This window comes from Lates calcarifer, linkage group LG8 (assembly GCF_001640805.2).
Source record: "Lates calcarifer isolate ASB-BC8 linkage group LG8, TLL_Latcal_v3, whole genome shotgun sequence".
NCBI classification, from domain to species: Eukaryota; Metazoa; Chordata; class Actinopteri; family Centropomidae; genus Lates; species Lates calcarifer.
The window spans coordinates 11230614-11253272 of NC_066840.1; the positions used below are offsets into that span (position 1 = coordinate 11230614).

Consider the following 22659-nt stretch of genomic DNA (forward strand, 5'->3'; position numbering starts at 1 on the left):
CACTTCACACAGACTTCAATTATCAAACAGCTTTACAGAGTGTCTGGGTAGTGGCGGCCGCTATGCTAATGCACTTACATATGCTAATCGAACAGCCAAATGCTGATTGGAAACGTCTGAGGAGGAAGCTCTCGTGACTCTCCTGTCAGCAGAAAGTGAGATGGGGGCCAGGTGTGTGTGTGTACAGTGTGTGTGTGTGTGTGCGCCTGCAGGGAAATATGTTATACTTATTGATCGCTGAACTGAACCCGTAACTGTATGATAGCTGACAGTGTTGTGACACTGGCTCCAGTCCAAAGTGGATGTGGATCTGATCCAGATTCACAGTCAGTGAGATTCTACTTTGACAGGTGAGCGCAATGCTACAGTGGAAACAACAGCTGGAATGTGATTTAGAGGAAAACCCTTTCATCGCACTGTAAAGAGAATAACAAAGCAACTGGCAGGTATGTTTATATTTAGCAGCTGTTTCCCTTCAATTATTCTGTTTTTTGCAGCAGTTGTGTGAGACTCTGTTTTGTAAGTTTACTTAAAAACTTGATTATGAGTGAAATCATCCTCAGTAAAGCAAAGAACTCTGAAACAGCTTGAACTTGGAAATCAGTATAAAATTCATTTGTGAGCTAAAATCATATTCATGATGTTATAAGAAACACTGATACTAGCAGAAAGAGAAAAATCCACCCTAAAACGTTTTTTGTGAGCACAGAAAAAGCAAGAATCTCTGCTGTCACGGCTTATAAATGCACTTATATTAATTCAGATTCTGTTTATGGACCTTCATAATCTGCATGTAATCTGTTAAAAAATTCTCAGTTTCCATTAGTCCAAACTCAATAAACATTGCATTAGACTGCTGAGAAGAAACTGTTTTTTAAAATTGGACCCCTGAGTGCTGATAATTGTGTTTGCAGAAACTAGCAAATGTTGCTCATGAGCGAAGTTAATTGTAGTTTATTGTTATGGAATGCAGAATATGGTGATAAAAAAGGTAATAAAACTCAAAGATAAAACCAGAATGAAGAGATGCAAAGTACACACTTTACAGAACCATTAATATGACTGTACAGAGCTGCTGACAGAAATTGGTTTTATTATACTGCACTATTGATGCTATGTGAGTGTCCAAAACATGGTATTTACTGTTGTGTCTATAACACTTAGAAATCCAGAATTTTAATTAGAGCCTGACTAAGACTAATATTTGAGGCCAATACCGTTATTGATATTTGAGAGTCTAAAAAATATGATAATGGTATAGTGGCAAATATTTATTTTTAACATAATATTAAGACATATTTTTGAAGGATCCCTGAGTTTAGGGATTCTGAGTTAAGGGGTTGCCATGTAGGTTATGGCATATCTGATGTGCGCCTGGTCCAAAAACAGTATGTAATGGAGTGTTGAAGGAGAGACCATGTGGGGACTGCAATATCTGTGAGTGGCTGCTTGTGTTTTCCCTGTGCTTCTGATGTCGGTGGAGTTTGTTAAGAGTGAAGACAACATTAAGGAAGTTAAAGAAAGACTCAGTTGTCTTCGCCTTCTCAGGAACAAACATCTAACAGAGTAATTACGCTGCAGACCAGTGGTTGTAAGGCAGGAGTCTCCTCTTTGGTGATGAGACACTGAAATAGTTTTGTAAGACACCAGGCTGTAACTGCAGCTCTACAAATCTATGTGAGTAGGTCATCATTGCTCTGCATTACAGAGTAAATGAAAGAATGGAAGCACAGTCACTGTAGGGAATATAAGCATGATACAACCTCATGCCACATTCATCTAACTTTGCAGAGATGATATCAATGGGTGAAATGTGACACTCAAATATAAGTCAAAACCTAGTTACCTACAGCAGGACTCAGTGAAGCTGTAAGCAATTAGCCTAGCAGCATAGCTTAGCTATTTCAAAAATTCACCAACCTAAACCCCAGTGATCATTAATTACAATGTTACATCTAATTTATTTAATCAATATAAAACAAAATGTAAAATAACAATTTGTGGTTGTAGGTTTGGTGTGCTCAACCCAGAAATAGTTACTGTGGTAACCCCATATAAATCGCACACAATATTAATAGTCATTTTTACATTTCTGCTTGTGTAGTTATTTAGTAAATGAGACACATGGTTTTAATTAGTCATTTTTAGAGGTGTTGGTAGGCATATACTGGACAGTGCCAGACTATAGCTGACTCCAGTCTTTATGCTAAGCTAAGCTAATCTCCTCCTGTGTCCAGTTAAGTCTTAATACAGAGATACAGGAGTTGTATCAATCTTCTCATCTAACTCTCAGCAAGAAACCAAAAAAGAATATTTCCCAAAATGAGAACTATTAATTTAATACACCGACGTTGATCTGTCACAGATCAAGTACTAAAATCCTTCTAAACAATAAAGTTAAGTGTACACATTCCCACTGAAGCTTCCAGTCATCAGGTTTATCTCATTTGTACTGCAGGAGTTGGTGTTGTTAGCCAGTTAGGGTCAAGTATTGTGACTCTGACCTCAAATGCATTTACTAGTTTGAGTTCATGCGTGCATCTATTTGCAAGTGGCTAATTTATGAGTAAAGGTATTCTGATCCTGAGCTGTGTAAGTTGGACAAAAAGGTGTCAGAGGAGTGGGATTATGGGTCTAATTTGTAACTAACTAAAAGCAATACAGATCAAAACCTCCACCCACAGTGGCACCAGAGTACTTAAAGGCTGTGTGACAACAGAACAGGGTAAACCCCTCTGCGACCTGGTGAATTAGTCATGGCCCACAGCCATTAGGCCTAATGTAGAATGTCTGTGCATAATTACCTCTCTACCCCGTAAACTTGTTTACAGCACCAAGATGAGCAGTAAAATGAGCACCCGGGGCCAGAGGGTGCAGCGAAGGAGGAGTGGTGCATCACTGGTTCCACATGACACGTACTCCCCGTCTCTCTACGCACATATACACAGGCTTACTCACAAGCAGGCAGACAGAGACGCACACACGATCACCGATATTGCCGGAGGCAGCAAAGAACTAGGACAAAATCAAGTCGAAAATAAAAATAAAACTGTTGTCTACGGTGTATTAAACAGCGTACGCAGCATAGGGACGCTGCCTGTGTGATTTGAGCAGACAGTTGATGTTGTTTACAGCTGCAGCTCTGCCTCAGTTTGATTCATCCTCAGTACCTCTGCATCATTTCTAAGAAAACGCACAGATTTACAAAGCATGATGGTGAAAATGGTGTTTTACTAAGAAAGGGGGGAAAAAACACATAACCCCGGTTTTATCCTCACGCAGCTTTGCGACCCAGTTCCAAGCATTCGGTGTGGCAGGGAGGCAAATGAGAGAGGGAGGGGCGACAAGCCGAGGAGGCACACACAGTACCCATGTGTCAACACTCAGTTGTATGTCATTACATATTTAAGAGCAGAGATAGGTGGGTGGGCGAGATGGAGAGACAGAGAGAGAGGGTGTGTGTGTGGGGGGGGCGAGGGACATGGGGAAGAGAGGGATTCTGGGTGGGCGAGAGGGAGAAAGATGATGTCCTGCTGTTCTCTCTACTCTTGATCATTTATACATCACACTGCTCTGGAGAGAGTATGTGTATGGGAGTGTGTGTGTGTGTGTGTGTGTGTGTGTGTGTGTGTGTGTGTAATTTTGGGCACAAGCATCAATATTTTCAACTGAAACAAAGCTTCAGTGAGGTGTCTCTTCAGTAAGACACCCCCATTCATATAACTTGCTAATGTGTGAGTGCTTGTGTGTGTGCATGTGTGTGTCTGTGTCTGAGAGAGAGAGAGAGGGAGAGAGAGATAAAGAGAGTATGTGGGAGAGCACAGGGATTTGGTGTCGAGTTAGTGTAGAGTTACTCCAAGCTCCACACACAGTGCAGTTTGGATCATATATGCATGTAACCTCATTAGGTGCATGTGCCATAAATCACTATGTTTCATGCATATACAGTGAAGTGCAGTCTCTCTCTCTCTCTCTCTCTCTCTCTCTCTCTGTCATTACAATGGATATGATGAATTCTCTAAAGGGTTGATTCACCAAAATCACAAAATAACAAAAAATGTTTTTCTCTCTCTCTTGGAGTGATATCTAGCATGAAGATATGTGGTCCTTAGTACTTGGTTTCACCTCTGATGTTTCTGCTGTGAGTATTTTTTATTTCATTTTTAAAGAAACAGTGGGCATGTTCTGTGGATTATCCAGAGTAAACAGGACATTATTTCTACAAAGAACTGTTTCTGTGGTCTTTGGCTGCAGGCAGATATCTCAGAGACATTAAGTAGCTCTGCAACTATCTAAACTGTCTGCAAGGCTAGATACTACTAGGGGCAAGTAAGAAAATGTTTTTTTAAAGTTACATTTAAAGATAAATGATGAATCTGTTACTTAATCAAATAATTATTTCAATAATTTTTAAAACAAAAATGCCAAACACTGTTGGACTGTTTGTTGGAAAAGGTGTACTGAGGATGCCACCTTGGGCTTTAGGAAAAAGTCATGATTTTGTACAGTTTTCTAGCATTTAATAGACGATGATTATGAATAGATGATTAATCAATTAATGGGGAAAATAATCAGCAGATTAATCAATAATGAAAATAATTCTTACTTACAGACCCAGAGGCATTAGGGTTTGGTTTTATCTGAATAATTCAATTAAATGTTATCTAATTTTTAGAGTAATGACTCTTTATTGGGTGATCAGTCACTAAAATTCCTCCAAACAATTAAGTTAAATAGACACATTGTCATCACAGCTTCTGGTTTATCTCGTTTGAATTGTAGGAGTTGGTGCTTTCAGCCAATCAGGGCAAAGTATTGTGACTCTTTGCATTGTGTGCCCCTCTGTTGGACCTGCGTCTATTTTCAAATGATCGATTTGTGAGTAAATGTATTCTGATCCAGGGGAGCAGGAATATTTTTAATCATAATCATGGAAAGTGATAAATACGTGCCTTTAAATTCACTCTGTCAATGTAAATTATTTGAATAAAGTGTGATATCGATCCCGAAATAACTAAGGGGAGATTAATTTACAACCTAATACATTTATTCTGCCAGACATGTCAACAGCTGCCCCGGTGAAAAAATAATCAAAAACCTACATCAGCTGCTTCCGAACATGTTGAGTATTCAAATGCATTCAGCTTAAACAGTCTGTGGCCACTTCTGCTGTCTGTAGTCTGAATAGATAGACGGGCTACAGGCAGACACTGACTGCGCCGGAGTCCTGCTGTGTCTAGCCCCCGTGCGTGTAATCAGCGAACATCAGCCATCACGTCACATCGCTGCCCGCCGTGGGCCGAGACCGGAGAGGTTTTTATCGGGAGGAGATTTATTGGCTGGTTGGGGGCGAGGGAGGGGATCTATAGGAGGAATGGGAGGAGTAATCCATCAGGAAGACAGGGATTACAGCAGGTGTGCCTAACAATGCTAATGTAAGAGAGGGGGGGTGATGGTGGTGGTGAGAGGGTAAATGTAAAAGAGGAGGAAAATATGTTTTTAAGGTTTTGTAAACCTTTGTGTGTCATTCTGTGCGTGTGTGTGTGTGTTTTTGTGTCTGACATGACTCTGGGTCAAAGAGTGAGTGGAGACACAGATCCTACCATAATGACCCCGCAGAGAAGGAGGGTTTCTAGGAGGCTGGGTGGACATATCCTGACATAACGCGCGTGTGTGTGGCGAAGTGGGAGTGATGGATTGTGGGTAGATGGAAGGAGCTGACGTGGAGGAGGAGACAGCTCCCATGGAAAGAGAGGGGTTGGTACAGGGCTCAAATCGGAGCAGGAACGGGAGGGAAAGGCCATCAATCACTCTGGCGTCTTATCGAGTGGGTCGAGGTGTTCGGGCTGAGTCCCCGTGGGCCGTCGGAGGGGCCTCGCATGTTAATTGACATCAGCAAATAACCTGCGATTCAAGCCGGATGTCACGACCGCAGAGAGGTTGAAGAGTGGCTGCCACAAGCCAAACATGCACATACAAACTCACTTTATTGACATAAGTGGAGGTGATCGCTGGAGTGTGTTCAGCATTAAAATATTAATGGTAGTGGAGGCTTGCGTGTTCTCTTCTCTTCTCCTCTCCTCTCCTCTCCCTCCCTCTCTACATGCCACAGCTGTCCACAGAAGGTCAGCAGTGGGGGGAAATAAGTGAGAGCTGGAGGGAATAAGCAAGCAGAACCCCACTGCTGCCCACTAATGAATATGAATGGAGTGTGGAGTCAGTGCATGTTTGTAGGAGTGTGTTATTATGTACATGTGTGTGTGTGTGTGTGTGTGTGTGTGTGTGTTGCACATCTGCCATTAGTGAGGAAAAGTAAGAATAGTTATAATAATAGCAGGAGACGCACGCAGACAATCATCACTGCACAACGACGCTGTTAAAGACGTACATCATAGTGGCACACGCGCTCAGATTTTCAACAGTGTTGTCTCAGTCCTAATAAGTGTCACATGCCAAGGACAAGAAAACAAGCAGGAACTGGCCCCCTGATGTCGTAAATCATTTCACTCCTGGCTTTTTGTTCTTCGCTTAGTGTTTCCCTGTTCATCCCTCATCCTCCTCTCTCCTCTGCCTCTTATGGTAGCACTGGAGGGGAGAGAGAGAGTGAGAGAGGGAGGGAAACTCCACATACGCATACAGTGAAGGCATTTATCATGTACACAACACACACATATACACACACCCCTTCACTTAGGTGTGTATCTTCACTTAAATTCAGAAGGCGGTGCAAAGAAGATGCATATGTCAAAAATAGTAATATTCTGGCTTTGGGGAACACACACACACACACACACACACACACACAAACCAAGTGCAGTATCAAACAGCTCCAAACAGCCGTGACACACACTTTGAAAAATCCCCCGCAGCACATCCAGACTCTTTAATCCTGTCTTTCTCAATCCCCACTTTGCTTACTTCATCTCCCTTTCTTCCTCTCTGTCTTTCACTCTTTCTCTGTCTTCTATCTATCTATCTGGCTCCCTGAACGTCTTGCTCACATCTCAGTGACTCTGGCTTGCAAACCTGCTGCCGACAGCCTGCGTCCCTACACCTGATGGCTAGCCAGAGAGAGAGAGAGAGAGAGGGAGGGAGAGAGGGAGAGATAGCAAAGTACACAGCTTGAAGTCAAACACACAGCGGGAGGCTGAGAAGTAAATGAGTGGAAAGAAAATAAAGAAAAGCTAATGAATGAGAGTAGAACTGGGAGCTGTGCCCTCTACACAAACAGAGCAATTAGAAATCAACAGAGAGGGGAGAAACTGGGGTGTTGGGATAGACAGAGAGAGAGAGAGAGAGAGAAGAGGCAGCAATGGATGAAGGGATGGAGGGATGGATGAGGAGAGCCGGGGGAGTGGATGAACAAGAGGCAGGGGTACTCACACAGGCAGACATCCTCGCCCCGTTTACCGACGATGACTTCCCTGCCTCGTTAGCTCCTCCGCCACGGTGACATTGCTACAGCCCCTTCTCCGTGGTACCCGGGAGTAAATCTCTTTCCGTTTGCCTCCTCTCTCTTTTTCTTCTTCTTCTTCTTCTTCTTCTTTTTCTAATCCTCTGGGGCGTCTTTCCTCCTTCTCCTCTGCCTCTTTCCTTCCCCTCCCCCCCTGTTTCTTCTCCCTCTCCTCTTCCTCCTCCTCTGCTACACCTTTTCCCTCCCTATCTTCCCTCCACGGTTGGCTCTCCTTCGCTCCGCTCACCCGGTCCGGAGAGTCTCCCGCAAAGGTCCCGCTCGTGTCCTGCTCAGTTACAAGCAGGGAAAGCACGCCTCTCTCTCTCAGTCCTCTCTCACCTCCCTCTCCATCGGTCTGTTTTACACCCCACTCTCTCTTTTTTATTCCTGCACTCTCCCTGTTTGTCCTGAGTATCCTCCACTCTTCGTCAGTTGCTGCTATCTTTGTCTCTCCTTCTCTTGTCTCACTGAAGCTGAAAAAAAGGGGGGAAGGCTTACACCCTACTGAAGTGCAACAGCGGGACAAACAAAGAGCGGCAGAAAGAAGAAGAGGCAAAGCTGTGCAGCCAATGGAACAAGAGGGAGGCAGAAAGAGCGCTGGAGACAAAGAGTAGAAATAGCGCAAGAGCATTACAGACAGAAAGAAGGGATGGAGGAGTGGAGGGGTGGGGGGAGACACATGCACACCCGCTCATTCACCGTCACACACGTAAAACAGAGTGCTCCAGATATAGAGCTATGACTTCATCAATTCAAACCCACGTGCAGACACATACATACACACGCACACATGCATGTATGCAAACGCGTGCACGCGCAACTGCGGGGCGTGCACGCAGTCAGACTTGCTGAGTGCTCCAGATATAGCTTCATGACTTCATCGAGAACCCTTCGTCCCGCCCCGCTTAAGAGACACGGGGACTCATTCATATTGAATCAAGCTGAAGGAGAGAGAGAACATTCAGGACAAGACAGGGAAATATTCCTCGGATAGATGGATAGAGAAAGAGACAGGAGATGGAAAGAGAGAGGGATGGAGAGCTGTACTTTGCAGTATCCTCCATGCATGCTTTAAGAAATCTCTCTCTCTTTGTTTCAGCCCCTGCCATTCGTTTGGCTTACTTGTTAAAATCCTGTGCTCTTCCTGTTCTATTTTCTTACTCTCTTCACCTCTCACTTTAAGAAAGACATCTGTCCTTTCTGTTTATCATCATCTATACCAGTTTCACTCAGTTCGCTATCAACCATTACCTGTCTGACATTACACACTCACACTCAGTGTTCAGACAAGACCACAGGTCAGCACATTCCTCCTGTGCCTCTCAAGCCAGTCACTACATACATAGCATTAAAGGAGTAGCCAATGTGGACACTTTAGCAAAGTAGCTGAATGACTGAACACGACACTCATATGTGTCACTCCAAGAAGAAGATTGATATGTTGCTAGAACAGCCTCCGCTCCAGTTTTTCACAAGATTTTGGAACCTGGTTGCAGGATCTTCCTCATTCAGGGGCAATAAATTGCTGTTCCGGTTCATCCCTAATGATGTTGATGGAGTTGAGGTCAAGGCTCATTCCCTATCAGTCCAGCTCTTCCAGACCAGATTTCTTTGTCTTTTTTTAAAATGTTTTAATTCGAAGTAAAAGACAAACATAAAATCAAAAGATACATACCAAAAAGGACCAACACAGACCAACCAAGATGACAGCACCATCTCACCAACACTGTTTAAGTCCAGTATCACAGCACCACACAAAAAATATTCATGATACAAACACCACTTAAATCTATATTTGAATAACCCACAGAGAAGTAAAAATAGCAATAAACTAGAAAAAACATTTCCTGAAGAAAATGCAGTGTGAATGCTGAGAGCTAAAGGAATTGCTGAGGCAATGCTGAAAATGGCAGAAAATAGTGGAACAAACTGCTAAATGCAGAGGTAAAACCTAGAGCTGAAAGCTTAAAACAATAGCTGAAGCAGTCATTGGAATGGTAAAACGTTTGCAAAAAAGGCTGGATTTTTTTGATAGTTGGTCTCTGTGGCAGAAAGTATGCAGAAGTTAGTGATCAAAAAACGTACAGAAGAACCACAATAGAAAGATTAAAGTAGAAGAACAATGCTAAGAGCCACATTTGTGTTTGTGTTCTCGAGTGGGAGAGGACAGTTAACATAATTGGAAGTTGAGGGCTCCTATTGTTGCTCAGAGACTGATGTGAAAAACTGGGACTCCTATTGCTTATGTAGTCACACTGTGTGAAAGAGCACAGTTTTGTCTACATTTTCGGGTATAAATTATGTGTGAGAAGTGAAATATGTGGATATGTGAAAAGCTGCTGCCATATACACCCATTATAAACTCAGAAACTGTCAGAAAGAAGCCTAAAATGTAAACTGTGATTATGCAAAAACTGTACAAGATATCAAAAAGCTGAATACAAGTTCAATAGCTGACAGTCTTGGGACCTGTTTAAAGCTGAAATGAAGTCTCTAGCATGCAAGTATGTCGAAATAGTTGCAGTTCAAAGAGGAGCAAGTTTTAGAGGATTTGAACATTCCCTCCATTCATTTTAATAGCAAATGTTTCTGGAGCAAAAAGTATGCAGGAGTAGTTAGAGACCAAAATGGGGGTGGAAAGAGAACTAGGATAAAGATTTGAAGAACAATTGTGTGAATGCTCAGAGCATACCCCGAAGAACAAGCTTTTCACATTTCACTGACTGACTTATGTGTTTGGTGCTTAGAAAGAAAAATGAACCCAATCGCACATGAGATTGTACCAGTAATATTAAGATCGCCTCCTAATACATGTTACAAAACTTTCTGAGCTACTCCCACATGTTAAATCACAAGTGCACACACATTCCCCTATAGATAAGTAAATGTGTTTCTTTACATTTAAGCAAGTTGGCAGTCAATACTTCAAATGATGATTGAGTGATTCAGGTTGAAGACCATTTCTTTATGGTCTTGGCTTTGTCACGGTGAAGGAGGAGAGGGTGTAGCCAAACTGTTGTCACAAAGCTGCGAGCACACTACTGTCTGAACTATCATCGTATGCTGTAGCCACTTTAATGCCCTTAATTGAAACACAGAGGTCTAGCCTAAACCATGAAACAGCTCCAGCCCAAAAGTGAACAAAAGTATATTGACACTACTGTGTTCAGTACGGAGTTGCATTGTATCAGCCTCTCTGGATACACAGACTTTGATTATAGTGCACTCTAGTGGCAGGACTAAGTAATCCCAACCTTTGGAAAAATAAACTCTTGTCTCAGATACACACATTTTACTGTCAGACAGGCGCTACTATAAAACAATTTTCTGCATACATGGAAAGTGCATTGTGGTCCCAGAGCATCAAATATCTTCTAAATCACAGGGTAATGTCATACTACATCCAGACTCATAAGCCTGCAACTGAACAGAAGAAAAATCAGTCTGCGGATTTTAAAGTGCTGCTGGGAGGAGAGGGATGAAGAGAGTGGAAACTGTAATGCTATAAGAGAGAGAGGGAGAGAGAGAGAGATGGAGTGAGAGAAAAAAGGATGAGAGGGAGCGTTATCCTGGGCCGACCCTCCCCTCGTCTTTCCACTACACGCTTTATCCATTACCACTGAGAGAGACAGCTACTGAAAGTTTCTCAGTCCTCTGAGACAGAAGAGGGTGGAGGGACTCTTTTTCTTCTCGTTCCCCCTCTTTATCTATCACACACACACACACAGCTAATGTTGCAGTAGTGTCGTTGTTGAGGGGAGGAAAAAGGGAGGAAGACAGGAGGGAGAGAAGAAGAGTGGGAGGGCTCGAGGGATGCTGCATGTGTGTGAGGAAGACAATAGTGGCACTTAGGAGATAAAGAGAAAGACAAAAGAGATAGAATAAGACACTGAGACAGGGAGAGAGAAATAAGAAAAAAAAAAACAAGGTAACAAGACTTGGTGAGCGCGGGCGAACGAAGTGAGAGCAGGCCTTTTACACAGATGCTATTTTAAACTCCATTTTCACCCAATCCCTTAACAGCTGATTACACATGTCAGGACCAGACAGCCTCTCAGACTGCAAACCTCCACCACTCTCCTCATTTGTACGGTCATTGTGTGACACATCTCCTGTGTGAATCTCCCCGAGTCTCTTAGCACTTCGTGCTTTAGCATTTGGTACTGCGGAAAGATTTTCACAAGACTTTTACTCTGCTGTGCGGATCTTCTGCATATGCTAAGCTTATGTGAGTATGTATATGCACACATGCAAATATCCATACACCTTTCATACATACATTAAATCCACGCATGTATGCATATTACATTAGCACTAATGTTTCCAGATGTGTATAGGCTTTATGTGAGCGTTTGAAGTTGGTTGCTTCACAGGTTAATGGAAACCCTGAGGGGCCCATATCAATGAGGGTTTAGCTTGTCCCCTCCATTAGCAGCTTTGCTAGCCTCAGCATACTGTCAGCTCACCAGTGAAAGGTTAAGACCATGGGACATTGCCAAATGGATGAAGGCCCCATAGGTCCTCCATGTGGAACGGAAACATGGAGCAATGAGCATAATTATAATGTTTTAAATGCTGTTTGTGCAAATATACATTGAATAATAATGAGGCTGATTCCAATCTCTGATGATTAGTTAAAACTCCTGATTCAGCGAGAATGTTCCACACATTCGGATTACAGTGTGTTACTGTATATGATGTGTGTTTGCACATTTACAGTATGTGTATGTTTGTAGTATGATTTACATGATTGTTCTTGTTTGCATATCATTCAAATTCAACAAGAAGAATGGCTACAACAGTGGGATCAAATAGACAAGCATACCCAGACAGCACTTTAAAGAAGAAAGATATTTGTAATCTCCAACCTACCTGTCATGGTCTCGGCCGACACCCCAGACGCGGATGCTGCTGATTGGCTGAGAGTGCAGCAGGCTGCGATCATCTGGGTCAACCAGGGTCAACATGCGGTCTTGAAGCACCAGCAGCATCCCTTTACCCTGTAAGACCACAAACATTCACTATAGGTTCACAATCTGGAGGGTCAGGACTACACAAGAGGTTTCCGCCTGTCTCTGCTGACACACTGACCTCTCCCCAGACACCGGCTGAGTCTCGTATGTCCCTCCTGCAGTAGGACAGCTGTCTGATACAGTGGTGGACAGCCACACTGCTTCTCCCCTCACACAGGTCCTGCTCCGCCATCTCCACCCAGCCCAGAGATCGTACTGGAAAAGACTGGGAGGAAGACACAAATTTGTTTTGTCACACTTGTAGGATTGACAGTGTTCCTTTAAGTTTATGCCTCCCCTCTGTCCACTATAGAATAATTCAGTTTTTTGTTATTTCATCTTAGGTCTTGTTTTAGCAGTTTTGGCTGACTTCACATACTTCAGAAATTTCAGAACAGAACAACATGGCTAAAGTCAGATAAGGCAAGAAAGATGGTAAACAGAGAGCTGGTAAACAAGCCAGAATATCTAAAACCACTTTTTAATCACTAATAACCTTAAATAATAAATACTAAACCATTTTGTTTGAGGGAAAAAAGTCAGCCATTACCTGCGTCAAGCAAAAAGTTCTAATAAGCCATAGTTGTATAGAATACCTATGTGTGCACAATTACGGCAAGTAAGGTGGGTCAAAGCTGAACCAAGATGTCGCTCTGAAAACTGCAATGGATGATGAGTAAAATGGGGCGACACAGTGGTGCAGTGGTTAGTACTGTCACCTCACCACAAGAAGGTTCTCAGCTGGGGCGTTTTCTGTGTGGAGTTTGCATGTTCTCCCTGTGATGGCGTATGTTTTCTCTGGGTTCTCCTGCTTCCTCCCATAGTCCAAAGACAACCCTTTCACTTTCATTATTCTCTTTTAAAATAAGTTAGTTGAGTCTGTGGTTTTGTTTAAAACCTGTCTGATTTTTTTACAGCAACATCACCACCGACTCAGATCTCAGCACAGTGTCACCATGACCAAAGGAAAATGGCCAAATGTACAAATTCTTAAACTTCATTTTACTTCTGACACGTGCTTACCTATACACACACACACAGCAACTAACACAAAGTTCCTCTTAAAGTTTCATTTTGCTTACAGAGTACAGTATGGAGTGACAGCTACTGTACCATCACAAGCCAGCCATCAGAGGCTGAGAGAGGTTTGAATGGGGAAGACATCAAATATAAAAGACTGTGTGTGTGTGTGTGTGTGTGTGTGTGTTTTGTTTCTGTGTGTGCATAGACTGCCTCGGGCCAACAGCTTTTACCATCCTCTCTCCTCTTTCTCTCTCTCTCTACCACAACAAGGAGCTCTTCTCTGCTGAGGAAAAACCTCAGGATAAATTCCTGAAGCTCTGCAACAGTGTCGAGCAAACATGCACTTCAGCACATACACACACAATTGCACATTATCATCATCTCTCTTTCTCTCCTCCACTGACCATATCATTCTCTCTTGGTTTCTTCTTCATTAAACTTTTACACACGCTGAGATCATATCTGATTTCCTACACTTCTCCCTTGTGTTTCTGGGTTCCTCTGAGAAAATGAAACATCTCAAGCTTTTCTTTTAATATTTAAGAGTGAAGCACCTTTGAGACTCATTTTCTGCTCTTGTGATTAGGTTTGATTTGTTTGTCTTTGAAAAAAATTGACTAAATGGGAAACAGATAGGTGGTACTTTAGTTTTGACATCTAAAACATAGTCTACAACATAGCCTTTATTCTCAGCCTCCTTGCTACTAAATTCATGAATGTGAGCATGCAATGTTTGACCTTTTATTGTTGAATTAATGAAACATATCCTGTGCAAAAAGTGGTATTGTTTATTTTTGAAGGGATCCAAAATCCCAATCTGCCCAATCTGCAAGTCTGATCTGTATGGAGAGTCTATACTATGTCATATATTATAATTTCACAAAATACTGACTTAGCATCTCAAAATAAATAAATAGTTTCTCATTCTACTTTTTTCATCACATTTCAGAAATTAGCTTCCATAGAAATAGTGGACTGACCACTGTTAACTATTATTTGAATTGTAGGTTTGGCATTTTCTCCACTTGTACTTTCACTGTGGTTGAGCATTTCTATATATTATCCTTCCACATGGGGGCAGCAAAAACTAGTTTGCCTGGAAATACATTCATCACAACTCAGTTCACACAGTTACCACAGAGTGGCACTGCAACAAACAAAGAGAGAGAGAGGATGCAAGTGAGCAGGTTCATTATGTCATTGCAAACAGAGCCTGGTGATTTCCCTTCACTTACAAATACATGATTTGAAGGGCAGACTGGTGTATTAACAGAGAAATATGTGCTCATCAAATGGTGCCAAATGGTATCATTTATAGGTAGTATATCATGTTACTGAGTCTAATGGTATCTGAATTGTATTTCATTTCTTGCAGATTTTGGAATACCGCCCAAATGGTGGTGAGAGTCTATGGAAGATAGACGACTCAGCTGGTTACTGAGGTGATAATATTTGAATCCCTGCTTATTTACAATTTTGGGCTTTTGTCTGTAACTGCCTATAACTTTGTCCTGATTGGTCCTCATTGTTTTATGTATGAACAGGCCTCCTTCAGTACTGAATATAAATTAACAAACAATGTGAATATTTATGATTTTGTCCAGTAAAAAGTCCTGGTAGATGGTTGTTATTGGTCACAAAGTTATTTCAGACACAACTGTTATTTGTGTTGTTTGCTGTTGTGGTTATGATCTTACCATGGCCTCTGGATTCGAGAAACTATTGTTGAGGTCCACTGTCTCTAACTGGGCTGGAGGGCTGCACGGAAACATCAGACATGACAAACAGTCACATTTAAGTCATGTTTCACAAACTAGTGCATGAAAAAACATCATGGCTCAGGCCATAGAGACGGCGCTCTGCTACAGAGCATGTCTGTGGGCATTACTTGAGTTTAAGAGAAGCATAGCGGAGGGTGGCCCCTTCGAACGCCTTCAGACTGGGATCTGGATAGACTGGATAGTCCTTCAGCTCCTGGAGCTGGAGAGACAGGCAGACAGATGTTCAGAGCAAGATATTAGTGGTAAATGAAAAACTGTCAGATCCTGATATTGAACTTATTTGATCTCATTTGCTTTGTAATAACTGAAGAGGAAAATATTCATTTTAACTTAATATGAGAGATACTCATCTTTGTTGAACATGCACCTCAGACTGGTATGAACAGATATTACTTTCAGTTTAATAAGAGCAGTAGTGAAAGCAGAGATTAATCAATAGCACCATCAAGCTTTTAGCAAAAAATACAGGCTTAAAACAGTTCTATGCAAGGTGTTATTCAGATGAAACAGAGCGAATAAGCTGACTGTCAAGTGTGACATAACAATAAAGGACAAAATAAATAAAAATAAATACCTTAATAATAATTATATGATAAAAACTTTTTTTAAAAATATCATTAAAAATGTAAATTAACCTTTACAGAGAGAGACCATTTCAACAAGTGAGCACCTAAATAAATATGACTCTGTGCCTTACGTTGGCTGTGCAGGTGGCGGCATTGAGATCTGGTCCAGAAGAGGTGACATCATTTGAGGGGGTGGAGGAGGAGGAGGAGGGGGAGGAGCCAGAGGGGGAGGGGACGGGCTCCACCGAGCTGTCAGATATCAGACTGCTGGGGCGCTGTGGGAAAAAGAGAGAGGGATAAAGATAGAGATGCAGCATGAGAGGAACCGAGACAGAGAGAGGATGGCGGGTATGTCTCTGATCACCAACAGCTCACTAATATATTAGACTGAGATTGTATATGTGTAAGTTAAAGCATTAGCCTTTCATACTATGGAGGTTCCTCTCTGATCACAGCTACACAGAGAACTGCTAAACCTGTGGTAACATTTGTTTTTCACATGCTCCAGAATTTGTTACAGAGGAGTTGAAGCAGAGACACATCACTGCCCACCAGCTTATGAGGACAGCATAACTTAGAGGTATACAACACTATATGACACCAATAATGTGTCAAGCAGATCTGAAAGAAATCAAAGTACATTTGCTTTTCCTCACATGTGCTTTACATAATTACCTGGGAAAAGTTGCCTCACAGGATGGTGTGCTTGGATGTGCAGGAATCCTAATGTCTTACACAACACTGAATATTTAGCCTCAAATAAATAATAGACTTCTATCTTCTGTGTGCATATATAAACTGTTATCAGTTTGTTTGCTGACCATGTAATCTTTAAATATGTAATATGATTATAATTAATATTAATTATAGTATTATATATAATTATAGAGTATGTTGCTATTAAACAATCTTCAGCTTTGATTAAAAAACACCCACACTGGTTAAACCTGGGTATATGCAGCTTTGTACACATAAAGTTAAATATAAAAATGTTTGACCGTGTGTTAGATCTGTGGGTCTTCTAACCTCATTGGGCGGCTTGAGGGAGTCCTGTAATTCCTGTTGCAGGTCACGCTCGGTGTCTGGCTCATTGTTGGGAGAGGTGTGTTGGTTGCCGGAGGCAACGGGTCGGTGGTACTGTGTGGTGCCGGTGGGGACGTGCCAGAAATAGACCTCTGATGAGTCTGAGATCTCCCGCCAGCCTGGGGGCAGGTCCCCCTCACTCCATACATCTGCTGATGGATGACAGCGACACACAAACACATTGCACATGAGTGTATCACACAAACACATACATATGTATGCCTGCACACAGGCGGGGATGCAAAAGTACATCTGACCCTGACATATACACATACGAAAGGCTATACACACACTCACTATACACACACACTGGGATGGACAGGGTAAATTTCAGTGATGGTCAGTCCGTCCCTACTTAGTTTCTGTTGTCATAGCAACTCCGGGGCTCATCCCCTGTAGTAAGATCCAATGGGTAATGGCCTCTCTCTGTTCCTCTCTCTGCTGGTTCCTTTTTTCCCTGTCTGCCTTCTAACATTTCTCTCCATACCCACATATTCTCTAACTATTGCTTTGTTATACATCCTTGGCAATCATCGTATACTAAATCCTGCTCTGCTTTTTTCTCCTTCCTTTCTTTCCCTTCCTCTTTCACACCCTGCTATCTGCAGTATCCCATCCTTCTGTCCATCCTAATCACTCTCTGCGCCATAAGGTGGCTCACAGGGGCCTTAAAGGTTCCAGCAGTATAACTGGAGTGACTTGCTTGCTTAAGAAGAGGCTTTTGGTAAATTTCCAGATCAGACAGTCTGTAGGAGGTAGAAAGAGGGAGAGAGAAAAACAGGGAATGAAAGGAGGGTGTAATAAAGACATGATTAAAGGCTGACACAGATATGCTTTTTTTTTTTTTTTTAAAGAAAGATCAGATGAAAGGATAAACACACACATATCGAACCTGTCTCTTGTGGAGTCTGGGGAGACGGCGTCTCCTGGGACAGGGTGGTCCAGCTAGAGTCTTCATCCTCTGAGGGAGTGTCAGGGGTCAGGTCCATTCTTAAACCCACTTTAGGGAGCCCGCTCTCTGGTTCAGGATCTGGCAGGGCAGGGGGTGTTCGGTTCCTGGTAGGGGTGCTCCTCTCTGAAGCCCGGGCCTGTTTTGGGGAGGAGGGTGGGTACTGTTGCAGGAACTGGTTTTCATTGTTGGGGTGCAGCTCCACCTTGATCACGCGGGGCTGGGAGCTGCGAGGAGGCTTCGCAGGGCTGCGTGGAGTAGCCTGGACCTGAACGCAGAGCTCCTCCCTGACCTGGGCCGAAGCCTGGTTCTGGAGGTGGTTGAGGTTGTCTGGGACCCACTCTGGGCTGTTGGTGGAAGAGGAGGAGGTGGAGGAAAGAGGGGCTTCCACCACCACTGGTAGCAGGGGCTGTCTTGGGGTAGGGGTGGGGTCATCTTCCTCTTCCTCCTCTTCCTCCTCCTCCTCCACAACTGGCTCCACCTCCTCCCTCTCTTCCTGGCAGGTCTGCTTGCCGCTTGGCTTCTCCTCCTTCTGGCTCTCCCTGTCCTTGGCAGGGCTAGCCTGCTCCTTCTCTGGGGAAGACTGCTGTTTCTTCTCCTCCTTCTCTTCCTTGTTTCCCCAGTTGGAGTCTAGATCCCAGCCCTTCCCATGGTATTCCAAGAAGCTCTTGGTCCTTCTCCGGAACAGGGGCTGCTGTGAGTTGTCTTTCCCGAATTCCAGCCAATCAGAAGTCGGGTTATTGATGAGATCATTGTGTATTTTGCCCTCTGTATTGGCTCTGCTCAGCTCCAGCTGCTGACTCTCAGCTCGTCTCTGCATGTTGGCCCCGTTCTTGGCCAGTTTGGGGTTGGGTGCGTTAAACAGTGAGGAGGAGGCAGAGGATGAGTAGAGGGCCGAACTAGAAGAGGACTTGGTAGGGAGGCCTCTCCCTCTGGTCAAAGTTTGGTTTTTAGAGGACAGAGCCAAGTTGTCGCTGATCCCCATGGCACTCCGCACGCTGGTCATTGCGTACCTCTGGCGGCTTTTGGGCAAGGTGGCTGAGCTCCCGGTCTCCATGGACTCTTTGATGACATCGCGCCCGAGCAGCTGGTTGTACGATGAGCGGAGGCTGAGGGAGGTGGGTGGGGTCGAGGAGGGGCCACCGCGATTGGCTAAACCCACATTTGATGGGGAGGAGCCAGAGCGAGAGAGGGGAGGGGTTTGTACTGACATCATGGCTGGCTGGGAGCACACTGCCGTGACTGCTGATGGGAGAAGAGGCGCAACGTCAAAAATTATTTAACTGTGGTACACATAATAGCTTAATGCTGGTTTATATAGATTTGTGCAGGAACGAGTCCTAAAACACAGAAGTAAGTTAGCATTTTAGCACTCCCGTATCCCTTGTAACAAAGTCAGTGGGTTTTTGGTTAAATGCCTGAAATAAGTTCTGTGGTTTTAACATGAGCTCAAGACATTTTCACATTTTATTCTACGACATAAAATAAGACAGAAAATACCCCACTTGTGTTTTTTTTAAGCTTTTACATATCTTTATGGTTGCTAAATGGTTGTCAATGTTATAAAACCGAATATGAAAACTGATTTCCACCTTTACAGCCTCGTTGTGTTCATACTTATGCTCTTCCAAACTATCTCTAAACTAAGAAGAAAGGATTTTGTAGAAAATGTCAGAGCTAAATTAAATTACCGGTTGGAAGTTTGGTGGTGATAACATTGACGCTATGCGACTGTGGTGTGGTTTGTTCATAGTCTAACATCAGCTTTTTATTTCTGGCGATTGTATTATGTATGTATATGTCAAAAATCATTTCATCATTTTATTTGTGAAGATTATCTTTCTGAACAAAACATGTAAGTATCACAAACTTTTCTGATCACTGAGCTTATTTTCTGTAATAATCCAAACCCCAATTAAAAAACCCCATCAGCTTTTTGTTGAGGGAACCAGGGTAATGCTAACGTCTGGGTCCCCCTACAAAAACACGTCATCCCTACACCACTCTATTACATTCTGTTGATCTGCATACTGGACCAGTATTTTAATTTTCAACGTAAATACATTAACCAACATTTATAAAAACAATAATCTACATTTGTTTTTGAAAGACTCATCATCTGGTTATGTACTGAGCTGCTACTATATTCATTGATCACATTCCTCACTCTGTTTTAGCTGAGTCAGTCAGAGTACAGTAATACTTTTCTCCTTGCGGTTGCAAGCATCTTTAACGCCTACTTCTCTCAATAGCTGGCTAATGGGTGGTCACTGGGTTAGTATATTTTTAAAAGCTTTGTTTCTCAGGCCTCTCTGCTCGCATACTGTCCTAAAACTACTCTACCACTAATCAGAATATAATACAATACAGTGTTGTTTTCTATTATGTTCTTATGACTGCTCATTTGCATTTCTCCGCTTTATGCTAAACATAAAGCTGATAAAACCTCATGCTCTTTGCTGTCTCTCAGCCTAAGAGGCTTTCATTGACATCACTGTATGGTGCAGATTCTTATCCAGCCACTTGCCCCTTTTAAAACAAAACAAAACAAAAAAAAACAAAAAAAACACATGAGGTGTCACTGTTGAAGTGTTTAAAAAACACTGCATCAAAGTCATGAAGCTGGATTGCATTTGCATGATATTGGTATAGTGAGTCAGACCCTCGATGTATTCATCCAGGACTGACATTCAAAGCTGGAGCTGTGCTGTAAGCCTGCATGGTCTGTAGGGAGGGGAAGTGGCAGCCAGGCTCCTGCTAACTAGCTAGCCGTGTCTCTTTTATCTCTGGGTGGATCAGGCTTTGTGATGCTGAATGCAAACGGATGAACGGCAACAAAGACAGGTGGCAGAGGACTGTTATGATCTTCAAGACCTCGGCACATGTATGGGTTGCATCGCTGTCTCTGACAGATTTAATTAGGCTACACAGCAACCCTGTGGAAAGCAGGCGAACAACAAATACAGGTAGAAAAACATGCCCAGGCACGCAAGCTTAATGTATAAACACCCCCCCCCAATCATACACACACACACACACACACATACACCACAAACAATGCTGCAGTCATCATCAGCGCCTTTTCTCAGAAACATGGAAAACACAGACGCAGCAGATTTTAAAGCACGACAAGGTCTTGAGAAAAGACATAGGCAGGATTTTTGGAGAGAGCAGAATCCCTGGGCAGTGCACTTTGCTCATGTGGGGCCCCGATCCCACTCCCCTGTCCCTGGGCAGCTTTCGTGTTGTTGTACCCCCCCCAACCCCTCCACTGTCATTGGGCCAGACAACCACAACAACCTGTTTTGTGCTGAATCTGCGCTCACGCTCTCCAGGCCTGTGACTCAGACACAAACACAGTGTCAACAGGTACAAACTACCTGCACCGAACCGGCCTGTCTCATCACAGCAACAGTCATCCTCAATCACTTGTCATTTAAAAACCTTGTGACACCAGTTTTCCATTTAATTGATGGACTGTAACTTCCTCTACAGGTTCAAATACATTTTCCACTTTAAAAGTCTGATCATGTCAAAACTGTATTGGCACAAAAGCCTGAACAGCTGACATTTTGGACATACAAGCTTTTCACCAGGCAGCTACAAATTGTGCCTTGAGCAACCGAAGCTGAAAATCACAGCAAATATGTTGCATGACTCAGAGGACAAATTACACATCCTGGCACAACCCCCCAGCCCCAAACAAAAAAACAGTCAGGGAGTAACAAGCAAACAGCATTTCAACTCTCTATTGTCCTTTTCTTCTATTTATTTTCTGTTTGTCTGAGTTGGAGGTAGAGCACCCCGCCCCCCCCGACAACGTAGCCAGGTCTCTATTAGTTAAACAAAGTGGGGCGAAGAGAGAAAGAGAGGATGCGAGGGTGAGGGTGAAGGGGGGGGTGAGGAAGAGGAGGAGGAGGGAGAGAAAAAGGATGGTTATTAGAGGGAGAAAGGAAGGAGAATGACACAGCAGTTTGCAGGACAGTCACCACAAAGAAGCGGTTAAACTGTTCCGTCCTCAATAAACGTGTTGTGCTCTGTAACAGCGGAGGTCATTCATGAGATGTGCCAGATTTTTAGCAGCTGGTCACAGGACAGCAGCAACGTGCACACGCTACTAATAAAACAATTATGCTTCATTAAAACCCTTTGCCTCTTGTCTTGTTGCTGGTCTTCCTCTTGTGTGAGCTTGTCTCTTGCACATGAATGTAGGACAGATAAACAAGCACTGATCCTCCTAGATTTACTTGCATGATTATAAAGGATGAGACTTGTTGACAGACAAAACTGCTCCCTCTCTATTCTTAAAGCAAGGTGTCAAAACAGGGTCCATATCTGCTCTGGTTGTTGACAGTGTCTGCTCACCTTGTTTACAGGGTTTACACCTGAAGGTCACCTAAAAAGAGAGATCCAGTTCTTATCACTTCACATCAGTAATAAGCTTCACCATCAGATAATCTTGGCCTGTCAGAAGAAACCATCCTTAATCGACTACAGCCCTTGTAATAGCAACTCTGAGCTGCACCCACTGTCCTAGAAATGAAATGCAACAGATGAAAGCACAAGCAGGAGAGGAGAAAATGAACTTGAAAAAGTCGATGATGTCATGGGTGGAGTATCCTAGCTCCTCGCTTCTTGCTGCCTCCTTGATAAACTCCCTCTGTGATCTGTCTGAAACAGCGTTAGATCATCTTTAAATCTGCCACAACGCCGAGTATGCATAGGTGGAGTTGCCAGTATCGCAGAAGCAAAAGCTGTCGATATATGATCAGACGCAGTGAATCTTCAACAT

The 22659-nt window shown here is 43.1% G+C and overlaps 1 protein-coding gene across 3 annotated transcripts in view; it reads right to left on the bottom strand.

Annotated features, from left to right (window-relative positions):
• LOC108899181 (amyloid beta precursor protein binding family B member 2) overlaps window positions 1–22659 on the bottom strand; it is a 39075-nt gene that overhangs the window by 15912 nt on the left and 504 nt on the right. The window contains exons 2-8 of one of the 3 annotated variants that reach the window (XM_051072288.1): window positions 17811–19109; window positions 16862–17070; window positions 15967–16110; window positions 15377–15468; window positions 15186–15246; window positions 12545–12691; window positions 12326–12453 (exon numbers count right to left, since the gene is read on the bottom strand). In XM_051072288.1, coding sequence (XP_050928245.1) covers window positions 12326–12453; window positions 12545–12691; window positions 15186–15246; window positions 15377–15468; window positions 15967–16110; window positions 16862–17070; window positions 17811–19083 — 2054 coding nt within the window. In that variant the 5' untranslated portion in view covers window positions 19084–19109. Of the gene's footprint in view, window positions 1–12325; window positions 12454–12544; window positions 12692–15185; window positions 15247–15376; window positions 15469–15966; window positions 16111–16861; window positions 17071–17810; window positions 19113–22659 lie in introns of all 3 variants that reach the window. The other 2 variants (XM_051072290.1, XM_051072287.1) reach the window with 2 other exon arrangements.